Raw genomic sequence first — 24,603 nt, forward strand, 5'->3', positions numbered from 1 at the left:
TCTTTTCAGCCCCTTCTGCCTGTAAGGTTTCTTTTCAGAAATCAGCCTGTAGTTTTATGGGCACTCCTTTGTGGGCAAGTGTCTCCTTTTCTCCTGCTGCTTTTAAGATCATCTCCTTATCTTTAATCTTGAGTAATTTAATTATGATGTATCTTAGTGTGTGCCTCCTTGAGTCCAACTTATTTGGGACCCTCTGAGCTTCCTGCACTTCCTGGAAGTCTATTTCCATCAGCAGATTAGGGATGTTTTTCTTCATTATTTTTCCAAATAAGTTTTTAATTTCTTGCTTTTCCTCTTCTCCTTCTGGCACCCCTATGATTTGGATGTTGGGATGTTTAAAGTCATTCCAGAGGTTCTTCAGCCTATCCTCATTTTTCTGAATTCTTGTTTCTTCATTCTGTTCCAGTTGGATGTTTATTTCTTCCTTTTTGTTCCAAATCATTGATTTGAGTCCCGATTTTCTTCTCTTCACTGTTGGTTCCCTGTACATTTTCCTTTGTTGCACTTTGTATAACATTCATTTCTTTCTTTATTTAGTCACCATACTGAATCATTTCTGAGAGTATCTTAATTACCAGTGTTTTGAACTCTGCACCTGATAGGTTAGCTATCTTGTTATCACTTAGTTCTTTTTCTGGAATTTTGATATGTTCTTTTATTTGGGCCATATTTGTCTCAACACACCTTTTACTTAGCAAGGGGCAGAGCCTTAGGTATTTTTCTGGGCAGGGGAACCCACATCACTGAGTGTGGTGCTGTATGTGGAGGAGGGCTCAGAGAAGAAACAATGCTGCTTGCTTGGCTCTCACTACAAGTTTCAGTCACTTCCCCTACTACCTACAAGTCAACTGTGCCCTTTCAGGTACTGATTCCTGGGTGAATTAGCTTTTGTACATTCTACAATTCTGTGGGCCCCTCCAACAGAATCTCCTATGACACTGGGTGTTTCTCATGCTGCAGCAACCCACACAAGTTTTTACAGACAGAGGTTTTAAGGCTTTAGTTTTCCACACTGGAACCCTGGGTTGCAGAGCATATCTTGCTTCCCAGTTATTCTTCCCCACTTATCTGCACACAAATGTGGGACAGCCAGGTCAGCCAGCTGCAGCCTTGTGGCCCACCCTCCCCACCCTGGTTTTCAGTCTTTGCCAGTCTGGATTAATATTTCAACTGGTTTGGGGGCTTCCATACAGTTTGATTTTTCTGGCAGTTCTTTTTTTTTTAAGTTGGCTTTTTTCTTTCTTTTGGTTGTGCAATAAAGTAATATTATCTACCTATGCTTTCATTTTGGCTGGAAGCCCCCAATTTCTCTTCTGTCTGTACAGAAAACACAATATACAGAGCAGAAGTCACTGTGCTGTTAGGTAGGGTCTTTGCTGTCTGGTTTCAGAAAACTGACTGAGACAAACATCTACCTCAGCAAGATGTCAGCTTATTCTTACAAAGACTCCTTGCTGCCCCCAAAGAAGCCTGAATGCTTTTGCACCAAGGCCACCTGAAATTTTACCTGTTTCTTTAATAAATATGCTCCCACCATGTGCTTTCAAATGGAAAATGCTCCAGATTGTTCATTCTTTTTTAAGTCAACACTCACTCATTTATTTAAATTGTTATGAAACCCTTACTAGATGTCAGGCACATGTTCAGCACTGGAAATTCATCAGTGCACAAAACAGATAAAAATGCCTGCTGCATGAGCCACACATGGTAATGGAGAGAAAAAGACAAATAAATGATTCATTTGTAACATCTGTTTTTCAATCAGCAAATTTCACATATAGTTACCTGTTTAGAATAATTATCAAAAATAAACCATAACCTTTATGTTGATATAAAACACATTTTAAAGATTTTATTCAATTCCATCAATAAGCTGATGTGAAAGAGAATTCAAAAAGCAGACCCAAACTTTACAAAAAAAACCATTACATTTTCTTTGGTAAAATTAATCAGAGCTAACTTACTAAGTTTTACTTTCTGAGATTTATCCTCAGAATAAATTCTAGCCAGCAGCATACTTCTTATTAAATAATATAATTTAGTGAGGTTCAAAAAGCAGAAAATTAAATAACTGACACCAAACAGGTTTTCAAAAGTAAACAACATTTATTTTGTAAACTCTTCATCTAACGATGTGCCTATAATCATCAAGAGAGCCTGGTTTTATTGCCAGCATGCACTGTTAATAAGAGTGTCTGCTTCCAAAACATGGTGATTAAAATTGCTCATTGGAGGTCTCCAGCAAAACTAAGTTGCATCTTTCTAAGTTAAAAATCATCTTCTTCAGTTAGTTCATAGACCTAAATGTTTAGCTATTGTTTCATATTTACTATCTCTTGAGGAAATAAATGTAACCTGAATAAATGTCACTATTCTGAAGTGACAGTTATTTATTGAATAATTACCATATATTCCCAGTTTAATTTCCTCAACAACTCATGTTGTCTAGGAATTAATCATTGTCTTCATCATTAGCCAGTAAATGGTGTATCTGAGACCAAGATCAGGTGAGGTTAGCCCAATATTGAGACCCCCTTCATTTCTTTTCAGCACATCTCACTGGGCTCATAATACTCAACAATGTTCTTGTGTCCCTGGAGTATTTATTGACTTGAGAGAGAGATAAAAAGGAAGAAAGAGAGAGAGATTAGAGAATATAGATTTTTTGTTCCACTCATTTATGCATGCGTGTGTCCTGACCAGAGATTGAACCCACAACCTTGGCATATCAGAATGATGCTCTAATCAACTGAACTACCTGGCCAGTGCTTGTGGAGTGTTTAAAAGTATGAAGATTTATCAATAACTTCAACAAATTTTAAGCTTTATTTTGATAGCAAGACAAATGTAACGAGGCTATAACGAACAATTACAAGATCTAAAGCTTTGCATGCTATATGTCATGGCCTGTTCTGAATTCTTCACATGTAATTATGCATTCAATTCTTGTAAGAACCAGTTGGATGGCAGTAATCATTTCTATTTTATAGAAGAATGTCAAATAACTATTAAAACAAGGGGAATTTAAAGCCAAGAAGTCTGACATCAAAGCTCAAAATCTTATTCATTACAGGCAGAAAGACCTCTACAGGATGAATATGGAAAAAGATCTATTTTCCTTCTTTTCTCCACCCAACACAAAAGAATCTGATGATGGTAAGAATTAAGTCCCCTACCAGCATCCATTCTTACAGCATTGGAGGGAACTGGGAGACATAGTCACATAAGGGGAGATTGAGCAGAAAAGGTAATGGTTCTCATTCTTTTTTCTTCCCAGACATCAGATTTTGACTCTAACAACCAGGGCCAGGGAAGGTGTAGAGTTTGCTGGCCACTTCTGAGTGAATGCAGTTCAGTCTCAAGAAAGCTAAGAAGTTAAAGATGAGAGCAGGCCCCCCAAATTCCAATGTCAACTGGGAAATAACAACACTGAGCAGTTTCCATGACTGGGGTGGGAAGGAGAGTTTCTGTCAAGAAATTAGGTCTTTACATCCTGGAGTCACTGTGAACACTAAAGGAGGTTTTGTCTGTCAAGCGCTCCTGCAGGGCCAAGCCCAAAATGTGCTCAACCTTGGTGCTTGTAAAATACATGGACAGCCATTCTCAGTGGGCAGGCTCAGTGCCTCAGATACATCCAAGTTCTTGCCCACATTCACTGTCTTATCTAAGTCTCACAGTTTCTTATGAGCATTACTGAAACTGTTTCTCTCTGGCTCCAAGCCACAGGAGTAAGGATGGGTACTATGGAAGGACACTGGACAAGCACTTTCAAAACTGACCAATGGTGCAACGAAGCAAACCCTGACCACCAAGTAGATGTCACAGATGTCTGTGTTCTGAGCTCAGAGGAGATAAATCTCTGTGGGAGAAGTCATAAACTCATTATGACTTCTCCCACAGGAGAAGTGAAGGGATGTGAGGGGAAAGGATGTGAGGGAGCATGTCAGAAGCAGAAGCAATGGTATAGAAGTTTCAGTCAGAAGCCCATTATGAGTGTACAATCCACAAAATTGTACACTTTCACAAAAATTGCTGAATCTTGTTCTGTTAGTCCAGGTTAGAAACTGCATTGGTGTGCCAATGTAGAAAGAATGCTTATTTTCTAAAATTCCCTTTTATTCTGTGGTCTTAAACTCAACCTCCTCAGCCTCCCATTAAAGTCATTTCTCTTCCATAGTGAAAACAAAGTCTGACTTCAATATAATGTAACAAGTGCTTTTCTTCTCCTGGTTATTTATTTTTTAGTTTTGTCTGATTGCAAAATGTTTCCCTCTCTCCCTCCCTTTCACTTGAACTTCAGTTTTTATTTAAGTTTCCTCATTACTGAGCCTTCTTAGATTTTCTAATTCCCTGTCAGCAGTCATTTCTAGAATAAGGAAATTATTTACTTTTCAAAGTATTTCACTTGTATTTTTTCTTTCAGGAGGAGTAAAAACTCTCATTTTTTATTCCAAAAATATTGCCTACCTCCCCACCCCAGTCTCTTCTGTGAACACCAGTTTTGAGCTGATTTTCTGTAGACACAGTAATGGAAGCACCATGTTCTCTGAGGTGCCACAATGTAAGCAAAGCTATTACAAATTTTATTACTCAGTAGGAAAAAAGTACAGCTCTCATTCTCTGGTATTGCTTTTGCATTTTACACACAGATGAGCAGAAAACAGCAATCTGAAAATACTCTCTATCCCAACACAGGAAGTACCTGTCCTGGGGTTGGGGACCCTGCTGCTTCCTTGTGACACTTACTCCCTCAGTGAAATAACAGTCCCAAGGGGGTCATCGCTGTTAGTGGGGCCTCCCTTGCTCCTTCACATGCTTTAATTTTTCCTGTCTCCTTTTTATTGCAACTATCTTCTTAAGCCTTCAGAATTTTAACATTTTACCTTTTTCATAAAAAATATGGGTAAGCCTTCTACTTTGTGCCCCTGCTCAGGCTTTGTCAGCAGGTGAACAAGACAGTGCAGGAGATTTCAATCATTCTTGCCTCACCTCAAGGCTATGGGGTACCAGGTGGGCACAGCTGCATCTGCTCTTCCTCTCTCCTCTCTGTCTTCCTGGTCTCACCCTCCAAATGACCAGAAAGGAACCCACTACGTGGCTTACCTATGTCCAAATATCCTGATGTAATTTTCTTTAAAGATTTTATTTATTTATTTTTACATAGAGGGAAAGGGAGGGAGAGAGGGAAACATTAATGTATGCTTGCCTCTCACACACCCTCTACTGTGGACATTGCCTTCAATCCAGGCATGTGCCCTGCCTAAAAATTGAACCCATGACCCTTTGGTTCACAAGCCAGCACTCAATCCACTGAGCCACACATTGATGTGATTTTTTTTTACATGTGTTGCTTCTTTTAAAGCTAAGTGCAGACATTAGATGTGGCATTTTCTTTTTCCTACTGGGGATTTCTGAGATGGGCCTAATCAAGTCCCCGTTAGACTAGACTCTCTAGTAACTGACTGGCGGTAACTGCAGCTCTCCCTGTCACCAAGTGTATCCTCCTCTGCTCCCTGGGTACCAGCAGTGACAGCCACCCACATGGGCAACTTTGGTGGCCTTGGAACTCAGTCTCCCCACGGGAAGCAAGCAGAAAGATGTGTACAAAACCTTCTCTGCTGAGCCAGCAGCACATCATTTTCCCTCAACTTGCTCTGCACCCTCTTTGTGCCCACTACACACAACAGCACTGGCCCTGGGTGAGGGCCAGGGATGGCTGGGTGACTGACCATACTGAGCAGAGTGGCCCACGGCTCACCCAAAGATGCTGCTGTGCAAAGGGAGTAAGCTCAGTCTGTCGGAAGCCACTGTACAAGTACATTGTATACATGGATCTTTTTGCTTTTTCAGCTCTAACTGTTCCTCTGAGCAAAGACACTTATCCCATGTCCCCCTATGCTGTCCTACAGGAATGTAAAGGCCCCACAGATGTGGGAAGGGGATTCACCTTTGCCAGAAACTGCATGGGTCATTGTCCACACAACCAGGAACCAATGCTCAGTGGACTCCATCCCTGTGCAGCCCCAGCAGGTGTAGTGCAAGAATGGACACCAGCCCTGCTGGCTCAGAACAGAGAGGGAAACACACTCAGCAGCAGGGGCATCCTCCAAAAGGGGGTGAGGCTGGATGGGCCTCATGCATGTCAAGGATTGCACAGATGGAGAGGAGGGAATAGAAATTCTAAACAAGAGAGAATAAATACACTAGCAAAGAGAGAGGCCAGGAAATGACAGAGTATGGCCAGAGTAAGATGAGCATGAAGAGCGAATGGAAGAGAACCACAAATAGAGTACTGGAGACCCTTCTTGGGAAAGCAGCAGATAGGGCTGTTTTGTAAGACAATGGGAAGACATTGAAAACCTCCATGTCCAGGTCTCATAGTTCAACCAGACACAGGGAGGTATGCGTATCCTCTTGTTATATGAAATAACTTTTGTTGCTGGTAGACGACAGGTGAAAGCATTCAGTTCAGGAATTACCTGAAAGACAAGAGGTGCTTTATTGATATTGATAGTAAAGCACTAATATTATTTTCAAGTCAAGGCTGATAGAAACCATACCACTTAGTATGCCTATGAAACACCAACTTCTTCTATATCTATTTTCTAGTCTGATCAGTGAATTATAGGAAAAATATTAAGCTGATTAAAATGTATGTAGAACTATATGAATTTTAAATCTATATGAGTAAAATATTTGGTGTTTTACTCTGGTCATATTGTCGAATCAAAATGCATGCATACATGCTTTTAACTAGCATACCTAGGTTTTTATATTGCATTTAAAGAAATGCAGGTAGGAAAAATGTACATATTTTCTATTGGTTTGTGTTTAAATTACAACCTTAATGTTAGCAAATTCTCAGTAAATAATTATAAAGTAGGATATAAGTGCTCTGGTTTCTGAATTGATATAAATTTCTGGGGAAATTTATATCAATTAATTATATAATTATAATTAGTTAAAATTAATATATCAATTAATTTTAACTAATAACTTATTCTAGATTTACTCTGTGTCAGGCACTGTGCTAAGCAGTTTCATTTTCACCAAAACCCTAAAAATTAACTACAGTTACTATCCTCATTATTTTATGGGTGAATGAAGAGTAAAAGAAGTTAGGCAATTTTCCACAGAGACAATGCTCACGCACTAACACCACTAACTTCAGCCTCAGAACCATTGTGACCAGCTCATCACAGCATGGCCTACTCACCTTCCCATAAAAGGAAGCTTTAAATAATTACATGTCAGAGAGAAAGAAAGAGAGAGATGATTAATACAAGCAGATAAATGGATTCTTTCAGTCAAAAGCCAGGGAAACAAATGTGGTTTCAGACCATGCCTGCCAGATTTAGAATTCAGCAGAAACTTGGTCTGAGGTCTCAGGCAAGATCACAGAGCCCTAATGCCCTGTCCTACCTGTCTTTCAACAAGAGAATTACCTTCTTAAGAACTGCAGCCAGGGACACAGAAGAAACTCAAAAGCTTCATTTTTGCATGAATGTTTGCTTTTCCAATATGTGCATTGCAATGTGTGTATATAAGCAGAAATAAAATGCAGAGACTTAAAATACTGCCATGGTGTTGTCTGGAGCTGATAGTCTGCAAACATGATGTGTCTTTGGGACAACCTCACAGCATGGGATGGGATTCTGAGAGTGGCCAGCTCTTTAAAGGCATCTAAGATGTGTCTTAATTTATTCTAGCTCAGATACACTCCAGAATGATGGCCCCATGATGTTATTTGAACAAGAAGCATGGTTAACAGCAGCTTTAGGCCAAAACAGCTTCCAGAGACAATAAAGACAAGAAGAACCAAGCTGACCCAAAAATCCCTCCATCCTTAATTATTTCCTCTGAAAAACGTGGACACAGCATTTTCTGCTTTCTTACCTTTCAAAAGGAAATGATTCCTCTGTTTCTGGGAGTTCTGGAGATCTATGTGATGGGTGGAAAGGACTGAGGTGGTGATTAGTACATGCACATTGCTTGACCCACATTGCCTTATTTATCTTGCTGTTACATTGGTTTTTGAACTGAATTTCAAATAATCACATTCATCCCTAATAGATCAAAATTAGACAGCCATCAATAAATGCAATGAAAACATAAAGCCAATGTGATATTATTAAAATGACTCTGAGGAGGCATGAATGTGAGCCTGGACATGAGTCAGCTTTGTGAGGGTGGTGCAGAGGCAGAGGCCCAGGCAGGGCACTGTGGCAGTAGTCGGGACTCAAAGCAGCACCCTACAATGAACTGTGCCTTGTCCTATAACCTGAGGAAAGTACTTCTGTCTCCTCTTCCTTAAAAGTCATTTGGACTGCAGAAGTCATTTTCAAGTCAGACATTTACACTGCCCTTCTATATACATGCCCTTTTAACTTTGAACAACATTGCAACTTAGTTCTGACTTCATCAAGACCAAAAAAAAAAAAAAAGAAAGAAAGAAGAGGAAGAAGGAGGAAGAGAAGAAGAAGAAAGGAGAAGAATAAGAATAAGGAGGAGGAGGAGGAGGAGATTGCTTTTGCTAACATGGTGGACCTCATCAAATCAGATGAAGGCCTGAACAATAAAATCTGAGATTTCCTAGAAAAGGAATTCTCTCTCAACACTATAGTGGAGAAATCCTGTTTGAATTTTTAGCCTACCCGTGGACCTGCATACTTCACACTCAAGACTGCAATATCCACTCTTGCTTCCTGTCTTTTGTGACTTTGTAATTGACCACTCTCCCTTGACCCTATTCACCTCTCTAGACCTACAAATGAGGTCCCATATTATGTGTTCAGTAGCCTGCCATCTAGTGGTGGAAAAAGAACTCTCTGGTGGAAGGTTTTCCCTTCTGGAAAGAAAACAAAAAACAAAATATTCGACAATATAGCTTTAAGGTTAATTGTGTAGTAATATGCTCATTTTTGTATAAAATTATGAATACTTTATAAGTCACTTTTCAAATAGTGCAATGCATAATCCAGGAGTCAGAATATCTTCCTTCACTTTATTCCCCAGTTATTATTGATATATGATTCTGTTAAAAAATAAAAAATTCCTTAACCTTTCTTTCAGAATTTGGATTTCCCTTTCTTTAAGGTAATAAATCCATTCTTTATGTTCTTAAGTTCTTTGTTATTTCCAATATGTTTTATAATTCTATTTCTGTGGCAACTGAAGCATTCTTACATAAAGATATTTCCAAGAAAAAGAGAAAAAAAGCACTTCAAAAAATTTTGAAACCTATTTTGTAACAATTTTAAAAAATTTGCACACTAAGTAAAAGACTCATTTAAAAAAACATATCTTGCAGAAATAGAACTAGTTGATTAGAGTTGTATGTGGGCCCATTTTTCTTTACTAGAAAAGAAATATTTCTAATATTTGGAGATATGAAATTTAATGACTAGCCTCAAAAAGCCATTAGTTCTTCCCTATCTTTGCAGTTGGTATTACATTATATTAAATGAACTTTTAGGTCATTTAATAAGTTTTGTTAGTATAAAATCTTTCTTCCATGACATTTTCCTAGACTTATAATACGTAAAATAATGACTTTCCTTCCTATAGTACTTCATTTTGCTTAGTTCATACTTCCTCATAGAAATAGAGTTCTCGGCATAATAATGTTATTTATTATTTCTGCTGGTGAATTTTTCATCATTAATTCATCTAATTGCCACACAAACTACCACTCTAGCAGAACAGGTCCTGAAATCTCTGCCATCAAGATAGAAAAAAAATTTTAAATTAGAACTATGTGGAGAAGGATAGAAATTGTGGTAAAGTTATTACGTTTTAAATATATCTGAATTCAGGCTATACCTTGGCTATACCCTGTGTAAGGCCTGGTGCCTTCTTTCACAGAAAAGAGTTCTTCCTGATTGAATCATTGCCAGACCATGGCTCCTTGGCTGGAGGTGGAAAACACCTAGCCCAACCCCAGTAAATACATAGAAAGGATCACCAGGGTTGGGAAAGACAAGGAGCCTGACAAAAATGACACTGGGATTGTTCTGACCAAGACTGAATTTCTACCATTGCACTTCCTCATGGCCCTGACTGAGGAGCCCCCAAAGGAACCCACATACTTGGACCGCCCCTGGGACCTGCCCAAGCATAAGCTCCAGAGGATCAAGTGGTCAGAGAGAAAGGAAGATTCTGTGTGTCTTCCAGGGGATTGGGAAGTTCATTCTGCTTCTGGGATTCCTCTACTTGGTCGTGTGCTCCTTGGATGTTTTCAACAGTGCCTTCCAGCGGTTGGAAGAAAAATGGCTGTGAAGTTCATCAGCAAAAACTCTATTGTGTCCAACCCCATGGCAAGGTTGGTTATCAGGGTGATGGTGACCACCATGGTGCAGAGCTCTAGCACCTCCACGTCCATCAGTCATTAGCATGGTGGCCTCCTCAATCCTGATGGTGTAGGCTACCACCCCCATTGTCATGGGAGTCAACATTGGGACCTCCATCACCAACACCTCCGTGGTGCTCATGCAGACAGGAGACCAGACTGTTCGAAAGGGCTTTTGCCGGGGCCACTGTCCACAACTTCTTCAACTGGCTATTTGTGCTGGTGCTGCTGCCCATGGAGGCCACCACCCATTACCTGGAGGTCCTGACTAACCTGATCATTGAGTCCTCCCTGCTAAAAAAAACAGAGAAGACACCCCAGCATTTCTGAAAGTTATCACAGATCCCCTTGCAAAGCAAATCATCTAGATGGATAAAAAAAGTCATCAGCCAAAATGCAATAAACAATGAAGAAGCTCAAAAGAAGAGTTTGATCAAGATTTGGAGCAAAACCTTTACCAATGTGACTCAGATAAATGTCACCATCCCCTCCATCGAGCATATCACCTCCCCCTCCCTCTTTTGGACAGACAGTTTCTGTTGTGGACCACTCTGCCTAGTTTCAGGAATTGTAAACCACCTCCCATGTCTAAGGCTGTGAGTGATCTCTGGAATGTGAGCCACAGGAGACAAGCCTTGTCTCTGGTAGAAATGCTGCCTCAGTTTCCTCCCTGCCCCAAAGCATGGTTCGAAGTCCATGATGGGTAAGTCTCCTCACAGCGGGGAGCAACTTAAGCCAAACTTGACCACTTGGGATGCCTTCATGGAAGTACTCAGGGGGGCTGCAACAAAGAGCAATGGGCTCTTGCCCACCACCCCACCCCATCCCCCCTCGCAGCGATGGCTAGGTGACATAGCCGGAGTCCCCATGTCCTCTGGGAGAAGCACTTTCTGTCTCTAATCCCCTTAAGCCTGAATACCTGATGGGGAGGGGTGCAGCTCCTTGCCTTGCCAGAGCATGCGGTGGGGGGAGGGTTCTGGCACCACAAAGACTTCCTGAAAAACCTGTGAAATCTGCTCTGCTAAGAGTGCTTTCATTCATATGTTAAAGGTTGGAGCAGGAAACTCTAAAACTCTGTTCCTGACAGACTCTTACTCGGACTAAGCCCTCAGATTTCTTTGAAATGTTATCTACTGTTTGATCCTTGCTGCCCTGTATTCCTGTATATTACAACCCAGTAAAAGGCCCTGGAGGAAGGGGTTTGAAGCCTTTTTCCCTGAGAAAGTGGCCACTGCTCATGGCCCTTCCCTCTTGAGGGATCAGCCACCTCTCTGCCCCAAGCAGATCATGTCATGTCATGTTTACTTTCATCCATGGTGGACAGGAGGATTTGTGAGAAAAGTCACCCCCACAAGTTTCCACACCTAGACCATCAAGAGCATGACCCACTGGGAGAATATTTCCAAATGCCACCACATCTTGTGGATGCCAGCCTTGAGGATATTGTTGCTGGTGTCATTCTGCTGGAGATCTCCCTTCTACTCTGTGGCTGTCTGATCATGATTGTCAAGCTCCTGGGCTCTGTGCTCAAGGGGCAAGTACCTGTTGTCATTAAGAAGATCGTTAACACCAATTTACATTTTCCCTTTGCCTGGCTGCTGGCTATCTGGCTATCCTCATGGAGGCAGGCATGCCCTTTTTCATACAGAGCATCTCTGTGTTCACATCTACCATGACCCCACTGATAGGTATCAGTGTGATCACCACTGAGAAGGCATATTCCCTCATGCTGGGCGCCAACTTTGGCATCACCGCCACTGCTATTATGGCTGCCTTAGCCAGTCCAGGCAGTAGTCTGAGGAGCCCACTCCAGATTTCCCTGTGCCAATTTTTCTTCAACATTATAGGTGTCTTGTTGTGGTGTACAATCCCATTCACCCATCTGCCCATACTCCTGGCCAAGGGGCTGGGCAGCACCTCAGCTATGTACCACTGGCTTGCCATCTTCCATCTGGTCATCTTCTTCTGCCTGGTCCCACTGACAGTGTTTGGCCTCTTGCTGGCTGGGTGCCCAGTGCTGGCAGGTGTGTGGGTGCCCATCGGTCTCTTGATCCTTCTGGTGGTGTTGCTCAAGCTCCTGCAGTCCTGCTGCCCATGCATCCTGCCTTGTAAGCTCCAGACCTGGAACTTCCTGCCCTCATGCATGCACTCGCTGAAGCCCTGGGACCACATTCCTGCTGTCTGCTCTGCTGCCCTACATGCTGCCAATGCAGCAAGGGCTGCTAGGAACAGGAGGAGGTGCCAGGCATCCACATCAAGCCCCCCCTCAGCCCCCCACCCCTCCCAGGCCTTCAATAACACCGCCATGGTGGGAGAGGCACAGGAGGGGGTCCCTCAGTCCCAAGTGAATGCCCTGGACACAAACACCATCTTCAGCAGCACAGCCTTTTAGCAGCTGCCCCTATGCAGGAGGAGGAGCCCAAAGTCTCACAAGCTCCCTTCTGGTTCTACATGCCAATCTCCACCTCAATGAGAAATGGTATCAACAGCAGCTCTGACTCATTCCCCTTTGCACCGCAGCAACTAGAAAAATGATCCCAACACCCACCCACCCTGCACTCAGGTGGGTTGGCCAATAGTGTTACCGAACAACAAGAGGAGGTCCGAGGGAGGGGCAATACAATATTTGGCCCACCTAGGGATGCCCAAAACTGCTGTACAACAGGGGCCCCTCCCAAAAACCAAAATACTAAAATCTACTGGGCCCTTCTGTCCGCCGCCAATTGGAAACACATCTCTCAATGCCAGAGATTTGTGAAAAGGAAACAAAATGTTTATTTAATGCTATTCAGGCCTAATGCCACCACTAAAATATCAAAGTCCTTTAGGTTGTACACCTACACCCACACAGCGCTCCCTTCTCCCTCTGTCCCAACTCCGGGTACCGTAAATCAGGAAAAGAGCACACGTCTGTGTTGCAGGCCGCTGGCACCATCAGCTGTGTCACTGTGCAGGCAGGATCTCGAGTTAATCCAAAGTACTGTGGTACCCTCTCATAGTCCACTGGCAAGAGTCCTTTGTACCCAGTTCCAGTCAAAGTCTCTGTTGCTTTTCAGGCCCCGCGGCCAAAGGGGGCACCCCAAAGCCGCGTGGGCCTCTTCTACCAAAGCTGCAGGAGTCCGCACTCCACCAAAAGTATGTGGCTGTCTTCTTCACCTGGCTGCAGGGATCTCCATTCTGGCAAAGCTGCGTGGTTTTTCCCTTTCACCTGGGAAAGAGGGGTTCCACACTCTGCCAAAACCACGTGGCTCCCTCTTTCACCTCACCAACAGGGGGTCCTCACTCTGCTGAAACCGCGTGGCTCTCCCTCCATCTGGCCAAGCGGGGACCCTTCATGTCTTGGAGCCAGTCTTTTCCAAGCTCTCACCCAGGCCATCTCGCTCAGGAGCGCAGCCTCTAGTTACATTCTGAGTCCAAGCCCTTCTCCCTTCGGAGAACAGCTCATAGATCCCATCTTGAGTCCCAGCTACTACCTTCTCCCTTCTGCCTCCTTCTTCCTGGCCCCAAACTTGGCCACAGCTATTTAACATATCTATGAAACCAGTTAAAGGTTATAGATATGTTAAATAACCATTCCTCCAGAGGTTAGCTCCAAAACTGTTGCTATGCAAAATAGCTCTCAATGGCCTGGCTCTATTCATTCCTTTCCCCTGGGGGGGGGGGGGGGGTGAGGACATCTTATATGTCTCTCCAATATTTCTATACACTTTGAATTCTGGACACTTTTCTAAATCTTTTTGGGGGGCCCCCTGTCTGCACCCTGTATCAATAGAACTTATTTTCAGACTTAAACCATCCTTTTTAGAAGTCCTAAAGGAGAGATTTGTGAGAGATTTTCAAAGATGCATTCATACACATATGCTTTTCTTGTGATAAATTCTCCTTTTACCAAAGACTGACTTCAACCAACAGCAGCTGCCTCTCAGGTGTCTTGGCCCCAGAGCAGCCCAAGTCAAGGGAAATAGACCTTGCAAAACACAGGTGTGGGACTTTTTCTCTTCCCAGTGCTCCCCAAGTTCCATGACAAGGGTTTCTCACCTGATCACGTAGGTCTAGTCCAAGCATTTTATCAGCTGTGCCCTCAAGTTTCCAGGATGGAAGCCACATGGGAGCTTCAGAGAGATCCAGGATGCATTTTGGCTCACCTGTTGCTTCCTAAGAGGAGACCAATCCTGTTGCTGAACTGGGCAGCTCTTTTTAATTTGGATTTTTTGGAAGCAAAATTGACCATCATAGTTAAAGCCTAGTGCCACTTTTGGTCAGATTAAAATCATCCCTCTTGAGTCTTCTGGGAAAAAAATCTGAATTCAAAACAATATAAATTTTAAGTTATAAATAAATCAAATACTTATATAAGAGTGTGATGTATAAATTTTGTAACATTAAAAAAACTGATGTTATAAATCATAATTTACCAAATAATGTGCCAAAGAATACTACTTCTTCAGGTTGATAAAGGCATGAAGTGCCCAAGCAGAGGAAACCCTTGTCCAGTCCATTGTTTGGAAAATGCTTTTTCAAGGTTAAGCAAAGGACTTCTCAGAGATTTCATTATGGCAATATGCATTTTGATGGCACAAGATGGGACCTACTATCTACTGCATTTCTCAAACCTATTTGTTCATAGGGCTTTTCACCCCCAGCCCCACCTCATTTCACAGAACATCATGCAATGTGATAAGTCTGTGAATAAGTATGTTAAATGAAGCCAGACTGTGAAATAACAGATAAAAAATTAAAAGTAATTCACTGTTTAGGAAGAAGAAAAGAAGTGCTTACTTATATTAATGGTGAAGACATTGATGTTTGAGGGATGGGGAACAGCAGGGTTTCTGAGGCAGAGGGGGATATCAAAAAAAAAATCTCTTAGCATGAGTAACTAGAAGTCACTTGTTTAAACTCAGATGTGATATTTTCCAAATGAAAAACTGTACAGGAAAGGTAAAGCAAATGAAAAGATCCTTACTATGATTTTATGGTGACCTCTTGTGGTTCAAAGACAAAATGACCTTTCAAAAAATTCTGGCACCTTGAGCAGCAAATATTTTGAAGTTTAAATAACATTTTTCAATGTTCACCCAAACTAATACAAGTGTTATCTCTTCAGATTGATATTAGAAGAATACCTATCTTATAAATTCCTGTCATGGTTGGACTTCTGCAAAAAAATATGCATTGCATTGATGAGCAGAAAAGAAAATAATAAAGACAGAACAAAATATAAAGTATAGGAAAAATAACCATCTTGCTCAGGCAATTATTCATTTATTTTGAAGTTGATATAAAATTTAGATGATATATACTAATTAATGACCTTAAGCTTTTGAAATAAATAGTGATTTCAAGATTTTGAGCTTTTTGCCTTTGCTTTTTAGTTGATACCTACCTATATACTATATCTGAATATTATGAGTGATGATTGATTCTTTCCTAATGAGATTAAAAACTCTTGCCATTATAACAGGTTTTGCCATCAGAAATGAAATAAAATCATTGAAGAACAATAACACATTTGTTCTTCAGACTTAATTAATACTGTATAAAAACATCAGGGCAAATAGCACTTTACGAGTCACTGAGGGGATAGATTTCATGTAGCCAGCCAACAGCTGAAATACTTTTCAAAAAAAAGAAAATATTAAGAACCCCTTATAACTTTGAATTATCCAAAACCAACAAAGTGTAAGAGTTCTATCCCTAACCTCAAACAAGAACCCTTCTGGCTTAAGGGCCCAGAACATCTGATGACAATTCACAGACCCTTTCCCATCTGTGAGAAGCAAGTTAAAGCAGGGGTGTCCCTGAATCAGTGCCAAAGCATCCTGGGTTTGTTTGAAGTGCCCCTATCCTGAGCTGTCACATGCTTTCTGGTTTTTCTCACTGAAATCCACTTGAATCAGGTTGGGATTTTTTGAGGAATGTAGCAGATGTTCAATTCATGTGGCTTTAACACTTAGTTGTTTGGTACAATGTTTTTCTTGGACCAATATGGACGTTTGTTTCGTTGTGATACCTTCTAATTAGAAAAAGTCAAGTACTGGAGGAAGTTAAAAAAGGTGACCTTGGACCCACCCACAAAAACCCTCCCTGTGCTGAGCACAGCCACTCTTAGAACCTGTTGCCCATGTGCAGTGTGGGGCATGGCACCACTTACCACACTGCCCACTGTGCTGCAGAAACTTGTCTTTTTCTCAACACACATGAGGAATGGCAGAGAAATGGCGTTTCAAGGTGTGGAACATTGTACACAATGAGCCTGGGACAAAGACCACCACAGTTATATCAAAAGAACATACTAACTCTGTTTAAATGCACAATTTCATAATAATTTTTATTGAAAAACATTGGCCACTTTAGAGGATGCAAAGGCACCACCTCAGGATCTGAAGACAGAACTAATGGAGCATTTACCCTGCTTTTCTTATATGAACTTTAAACTGAGTTAACCAAGGGTTGATGTTTCAAGGCTTCTTTTTATAGAAGTATTCCAGCTAATAAATAAAGAAGGAATGAAAAATTTTAACTTAATCATTTTGTTACTTCAATGAAACTGTATTTAGATAATGATCATAAGTGGCTGCTGACATTAAAAGCTAAAGAAGGAAGGATAGGATATTATACTCTGATAGAAGTATTCAAAACAGATATGAAGTGTTCTTGAAAAAAATCTAACATAAAGTGATGTAGCTTCCAGATCTAACTACCAACTTATAGGAATAGGCTAAATGATACCTCGAGATAAAATTAGCAAATTCCAAAACTGTAGAACATGTAACCCAGTTTCTTACACAAAAAGCAGGGTAGTGGAAGGGAAGTTGTACCTACAAGAAAGCTAAGGGACTATAAACCAAATGTCATGTCTACTCACTCAAATAAACCAAGTTAAAAAAAAATAAAATTTATGTTGAGAAAATTTGAACATTGCAAATATATTTTATATTAAGTAATAACTTTATTATTATATTATAAAAAGATCTTTATCTTTTAGAGATATTCACTGAAATATTTATGGATAAAATAATAGGATATCTTGGATTTAGTTGACAAAGATTCAGAACAGGAAGGAAGGGGCCAGGCCAGAAATCAGGGATTGGAAAAATATGACTCAGGGGCCAAGTCTGGCCAATCATCTATTTTTGTAAAGAAAGTTTTATTGGAACTCAGTCACACTCATTCATTTCTCTATGGTCTGTGGCTGCTTTCTGTACTATGACCATGTTGAGTAGTTGCAACAGAGACTCTATCAACCCGCAAAGCCAAAAGTACTTACTATCTGGCACTTTACAGAGAAAGACTGCTGCAAAGCTGACCCAGCATTCACCATAAGCACATGACTGAAGCTGGGTGATGGACACATGGTGGGTAATTATGGTATTTTTTATGGTTAATTATGGTATGTTTGAAATGTCTCATAACAAAACATTTTAAAGTTTGAAACAAAAACAAACAAAAATTGCTGGATAAGCTTCTCAGGATTCTTCAACCTGCCTGCTCATAATTGATATATTTGAATAATTTAATTTTTTCAAAAAGGGACTTCTCTTTCTTTACATTAATATTCTTAAAGAAAATGAGAACAAATGTAATTTACATTTAAAAGCTGAACTGGGGAGAAGGAGATGTTTACAAAACATTCAGGCGTTTCCCCCTTCCAGTAGCAAAGCTAGGAAGGATCCTGTGTCTCTGGGTGAGACAGAACCAGCCCTGACCCCGTTCCTTTCCCTCCTCTCCCTAGTATTGGCTTCCTGGGTTGATGGGTCATCGAGCTTATTCACTGTTGTTGTAAACAAGGCTGAGCATTCTGTTTTCAAAGACACTGAAACTGGAGGAAACTAGTCACCAAAAGCCTGACTATCAGCTGCTAGATGGCTTCCTGATAACTCCTGTGCTGGCCAGCACTCTGCACACCAGTACAGGTCTTTGGGGCTCCCAGGACACCACTGTCCCAAACTGACCTGCCTGACCCAGCCTCATGCTGGAAATCACTGAGCTGTGCTTCAGTGTGGACCATGGCTACCTGGAGGGCCTAGTGCGAGGGTGCAAAGCCAGCCTCCTGACCCAGCAAGAGTACATCAACCTGGTCCATTGTGAGACCCTGGAGGATAAGCTAATATTCTTATAGTTTAGACAGGAAAAAATGCCTCTGGCCCAGGGGGACTTAAGGGAGAGGCGGTTCCCAGGGCCTGAGAGCCCAGAGCAGGTACTTAATCCCAGGGCCAGGAACTCAGGGGTCCATGAATTTGGATCAGAAAACAATTACATCTCTGTGTTCAGTGTTCTCTAGGTGAAATCTTAACAATAGAAAGTCAATATTTTCAAATCCTTATACAGTTCTGGTAGATGTTTTGAAATATCAGTTATGTTTTTACTATCGAAATTATGGAAAAGACTGTTCTTATCCTTTAATCATGATATTTAATGCCTTAATACAGGAGCACAGTATTATACATTTTAAAATATCTTGGTAACTGGCTGGTGTATATCTCCATACCTAGCCCTTTTCCATCTCTTGGGGAAGTAAAATAAAAACTTTACTCTCTGTATTTTCTTTTTTTGTGTGAATTCTTTTACAGTCCATGTTGCTGAATACCCTAACATATTGGTAGTCCATTCAGGGATATTCTCTATTTCTCCCTCTTCTCTGCCTCCTGAGACTTACAACTAGGGGAGCAGTGGACAGTTGAAGCTCTACCCAGCTAACCCCCTAACCCTGTTTCTGTGAGACCTTGAGACAGGATTATAATCCTTCTCCATCTCTCCAGACTCTATGGACACCCTCCTCCTCACCCCTTACATGGCCAGCAATTGGAGAAATCTGGAGAAACTATGTCAAGATAGAATATCTAATAAACCTGGATTGTAGGTCTGTGAAAAAATGTCACCTTCTTCAAGCACCACTCTAGCTTTCTCATCCTAAGTATCTGAGTTAGTTACAAACTCCACTAATATTCCCCAGTTAAGCACCCTGCATCATGCCTATTTTTACAATCATCACAAAGATGTTAGCTCACATTTCTATCATTGCACAGGATGTCCCTTGAAGTTAATGTTCTACGCTTTTTGAGAAAAGAGTCTACTGCTAGCTTAAAAAGACTGCAACGTCTTTTTTCCCCCAAGTAACAAAAAATCCAAGGGTAGCGATGTGGGTTGAAGTATGTTTTCCCAAAATTCATGGTTGAAGGTCTAATGCTCAGTACCTCAAAGTATGACCTTATTTGGAAATAGTATCATACAGATGTAATGACTTAAGATATGACCATACTGGATTAGGATGGATCACTACTGTAACTTAAAAGGTATCCTAATAAAAAGGGGAAATTTAGAAACAGACATGAACAAAGGGAGATAGCCATGTGCAGATGAAGGCAGAAATTCAAATGACAGTTCTATTGTATAAACCAAGGAATGCTAAAAGATTCATGGGAGATAAATGAAAACAATTATTCTCCATAGCTTTCAGAAAGAATCAACCCTGCCAACACCTTAAAACTGGGTGCCTAGCCTTCAAAATTGTAATACAATAAATTTCAGCTTCTTTTCTTTTTCCTACATGGCTACTGCATTTATTAACTGGGGTTCACAAGGCAAGAACAGTTACTATGTTGTGGAAATATTCCATCAAAAAGTCAAAAAAAGGAAGTTATTTCCTACTTTGAAAAATTTCATTTATGTCCAATACCTCATATTCAGAGTTCTCAGTTTCCCCCACAATGTCCTGTTTCTGACCTGGGTGCCATGTTGCACTTAGTTGTTCTCTCTCTTTAGACCCCTTTGGTCTGTGGCAGGTCCTCAGCTATCCCGGTCTTCGATGACCCTGTCACTTTTAAAGTGTCCTGGTCAAGTAATTTGTAGACTGCCCTTGAATCTGGATTTGTTTGATGCTTTCATGCAAGTTGACTAAGGTTTGGAATTTGGAGAACTCCACAGAGGTGATGTGCACTCTTCAGCACCTCACATCACTGTGTACAAGACACCACTACTCTGACTAACCTTCATCATCCAGTGATGGAGGGCCTGACAGGTTTTCCACTGCCAGTTACTATTCTTCCTTTTAAAATGAATAAATAGCCCTGGCTGGTGTAGCTCAGTGGATTGAGCACAAGCCTGCAAACCAGAGGATCGTGGTTCAATTCCCAGTCAGGGCACATGCCTGGGTTGCAAGCGAGTTCCTTGCAGGCCAGTTCCCAGCAGGGGACACACTAGAGGCAACCATACATTGATGTTTCTCTCCCTCTCTCCTTCCCCTATAAAAATAAATAAATATTAAAAAAATAAAATGAATAAATATCTGGAGGAGAGAAGGGATGCTTAGAGGATATGCAAATATCCCATTTCTCCTTAAATGCGTAACCACTAATTTTAGAGTTCATTAATGGATCTTGCCTGCAACAACTATTACTGTGATGTTTTTTTCCACTGAACTATACATTTTATTTTTTATTTCTTTTTTTAAATATATTTTATTGATTATGCCATTACAGTTGTTCTATTCCCCCCTTCATTCCCTCCACCCTGCACACCCCCTCCCCCACTATTCCCCCCTTTAGTTTATGACCACGTGTCTCAAGTTCTTTAGATTCTATATCTCCCCTACTATTCTTGCCCTCCCCCTATCTATTTTCTACCTACCATCTATGCTACTTATTTTCTGTACCTTCTCCCCCCTTCTCCTTCTCCTTCTCCCACTCCCCTGTTGCTAACCCTCCGTGTGATCTTCATTTCTATGGTTCTGCTCCTGATCTAGCTGTCCACTCAGTTTGCTTTTGTTTTAGGTGTGGTTGTTAATAACTGTGAGTTTGCTCTCCTTTCACTGTTCATCTTTTTTATCTTCTTTTTCTCAGGTAAGTCCCTTTAACATTTCATATAATAAGGGCTTGGTGATGATGAACTCCTTGAATTTGATCTTATCTGAGAAGCACTTTATCTGTCCTTCCATTCTAAATGAAAGCTTTCCTGGATAGAGCAATCTTGGATGTAGGTCTTTGGATTTCATGACTTGGAATACTTCTTTCCAGCCCCTCCTTGCCTGTAAGGTCTCTTTTGAGAAATCTGCTGACAGTCTGATGGGAACTCCTTTGTAGGTGACTGTCCCCTTATCTCTTGCTGCTTCTAGGATTCTCTCCTTCATTTTAATCTTTGCGAATGTAATTATGATGTGCCTTGGTGTGTTCTTTCTTGGGTCCAACTTCTTTGGGACTCTCTGAGCTTCCTGGATTTCCTGGAAGTCTATTTCCTTTGCCAGATTGGGGAAGTTCTCCTTTATTATTTGTTCAGATAAGTTTTCCACTCATGGCTGTTCCTCTTCCCCTTCTGGCACCCCTATAATTCTGATGTAACGTTTAAAGATGTTCTGGAGGTTCCTAAACCTCTCCTCATTTTTTTGATTTCTTGTTTCTACATTCTTTTCTGTTTGGTCACTTTTTTCCTCTTTCTGGTCCACTCCTTTGATTTGAGTCCCAGTTTCCTTTTCATTACTATTGGTTTCCTGTGCATTTCCATTCATTTCAATTAGTTTAGCCTTCATATGTTCCTCTAATTTGTGACTAAAATCAACCAGTTCTGTAAGCATCCTGATCACCAGTGTTTTGAACTGTGCATTTGAAAGTTTGACTATTTCTTCATCACTTAGATTTATGGTCTCTGGGGCTCTAAGTTCTTCTTGAGCCATGTTTTGATCTGTTTGTGCCAGTTTGGCTGAAGGGTTTGTTGTTGTCAGACTTCCGTGAAGTTCAATTTTCTGTGGTTTTGGCTCCATTTTTGTTGCTAAAACTTTGTTGTTTTTAAACTTGGTTGTGGGAGGAGGCACAGTGCTTCCACCTACACCTCCATCTTGGCGGAAGTCCTCTCAAAATTTCAGTTTCTTATGCCTCCCTGTGGGGGCACCTTTCCCCACAAGTCCCCCTGTCTACCATGGTTGAAAATGAAACTATTAAGACATGATCTGCTTGGGAAGGAAAGCTGGTCAATCTCTCACAGAAGAAGGACCAAAAACCTCTTCATCAATGGCTTTTACTGGGTTGTAATACACAGGAATACAGGTAAAGCTCATCAGTCACTGTCAGGTGGCAAGCATCAAACAATAGATATCATTTCAAAGAAATCTGAGGGCTTAGTCTGAGTCAGTGTCTGTCAGGCAAGGGGGCTGCAGAAACTTTGGGAGACATACTCATTTCCTGCTCAGACCCTTAACATACTAATGAAAGCACTCTTAGCAAAGCAGGCTTCACAGGACTTTAGGAACTTTTTCTTGTACCCAATCACCCTGGAACCCACTCTAGCTGGCAGAGGTCTTCACTGCTTTCCCAGTCATAGGTTTTCAGGCTTACATGGATTAGAGCCAGAAAGTACTTCTCCCAGATGGAAATGGGGACTTGGGCTATGTCAGAATAACCAGGGAGTGAGGGTCCATCATGCCCTCTTTGTTGTAGCCCCCCCAAGTCCTTCCTTGAAGGCCTCCCAAGTTGATCATGTCTGGCTTAGGTTGCCCCCCGAGGGACCTTACCCTTTACTGACTAACTGACCAAGCGTTGGGGGCAGAGATGGATGAAGCAGAAGCAGCACTGCTGCCAAAGACAAGCTTTGTCTCCTTAGTGGTTTGTAGTCCAGAGCCTTAGCCATGAGAGGTGATTACAACTCCTGAAACCAGGCAGAGTGGTCCCCAATACCTCCCCACCTCCCCACATTATTTTTAAAAATAATGAATAAATAAATAAAATAACTATAGTTATCTTGATAACTATATTTTAATATATTTGGTTTCCTTTGAAATCCCATCTATTTTTATTCTACATATTTATAAATATTATTTGGAGAAAGGTGTCACCAAATCGCCCAGGGATCTATGGCCAAAAAAATGGTAAGAATCTTGGTCCAGAGAATTTAATTCTGTCCCCAGTATCAATGCATATGAGCTTATTTAAGTTTACTTTAGGCTTCTCCTTAACTGAAGCTTTAAAAACCCACAATGGGGTCTGTGGTGAAGCCAGCCCTGATGCATAGGTCTTCAACCACTGCCAGGTGCAGGTAGATGACCTGAGGCTCCAGCCTGAGCTCAGAGTTCTTATTTGTAAAATACAATGGTGACACCTGCTTTGTCAAATTGTTTGGAGAAATAAATGGGGTCATATATGGGAGAATGTTGTTAGAATTATGAAGCACTATATAAATGGAAATTATCTATTTTTTGAAACCACTTTATTGAGGTATGATTGATATGCAAAAAACTACATATTGAATGTATACAACTTGATGTGTTTAGAGATAAGTATATGAGCAACTATCACTACAATATGCGTTTTAAACCTATTTTTCATCTACAAATATCTCCTCCCACTTCTTTATTTTTATTTGCCAGAGAGGTAGTATGTAAACTCTAGGCTCTATGCTGTACTGTAGATCCCCAGGGCTTATTCATTTTGTAAAACTGAAACTTCCTATCCTTTGACACCTCCCTATTTCCCCCTCTCTAGAAATTGTCTTTAAGCTACAGTATTTTCAAAACCTTAACAAAGATGTCACATCTATGATATACAGTATTTTTATTCTTAAAAAAACAGCTATACTACCTCATTTTGAAACATAATAAAATCAGTACTGTATGTTGATAAGAAGGTGCTTTAAAACTTCCAGATTATTCTAGAAAAAGCAAGAAAGCAGTAAGGGTCAAGACTGCCAGGAAGAGTAGCAGAATGCAAAGACAAAATGGAAAAAAATGTGAAGGTCACTTTGCAGGTTTCTTAAGTGGGCCTGAGGGTCCTGATGTCATTTGTTTATGGCTCTGAGCAGTTATAGCCAGAGTTAAGGCCAAGCTACCCAGGCTGAGAGTGACCATCTCCTTCCATTAACAATGGAAACAGCCAGAAAAAGCTTCCAGATGCTAACTAACTCTGTTGGCTACAAATAATCATAAACATAATTCCAGCTCCTAAATCACTTCAGCATATTATATGAGTCTGGAGACTGCGGAGTCTCAGTCACATATAGAAAATCTGCATAACTTGAGGTAGAAAAATTAATGGATGCAGGGCAGAATTAGTGCTTCTGAGAGAAGTCATTTGATAAATTTTGATTAGTTTTCAGTCAAGCTTTTAAATGGGCTAAGATATGCAAATTTAAACACAAACGATACATAAAATGTCTTCAGAATACACAACAATGTTTTAGCCTGCTCAATAAACAGTTCAGGGAGGAACCATTCTCCGCTTCAAAGTGGGAAGGAAAGAAAGCTTTCAGACTCTTGAAGACTTAAAGAATGA

The 24,603-nt window shown here is 40.9% G+C and overlaps 1 protein-coding gene and 1 pseudogene across 1 annotated transcript in view; both read left to right on the forward strand.

Annotated features, from left to right (window-relative positions):
• The first annotated feature begins 9,899 nt into the window (after positions 1-9,899).
• On the forward strand, positions 9,900-12,740 carry LOC119038891 (sodium-dependent phosphate transport protein 2B-like; annotated as a pseudogene).
• A 5,580-nt stretch (positions 12,741-18,320) lies between these two features.
• ATP6V0D2 (ATPase H+ transporting V0 subunit d2) overlaps positions 18,321-24,603 on the forward strand; it is a 51,539-nt gene continuing 45,256 nt past the window's right edge. Inside the window, 1 exon segment of the mRNA XM_053661180.1 lies at positions 18,321-18,447. Coding sequence (XP_053517155.1) covers positions 18,321-18,447 — 127 coding nt within the window.

Source organism: Artibeus jamaicensis, unplaced genomic scaffold (genome assembly GCF_021234435.1).
Source record: "Artibeus jamaicensis isolate MK-2021 breed Jamaican fruit bat unplaced genomic scaffold, CSHL_Jam_final scaffold_916, whole genome shotgun sequence".
NCBI lineage: Eukaryota > Metazoa > Chordata > Mammalia > Chiroptera > Phyllostomidae > Artibeus > Artibeus jamaicensis.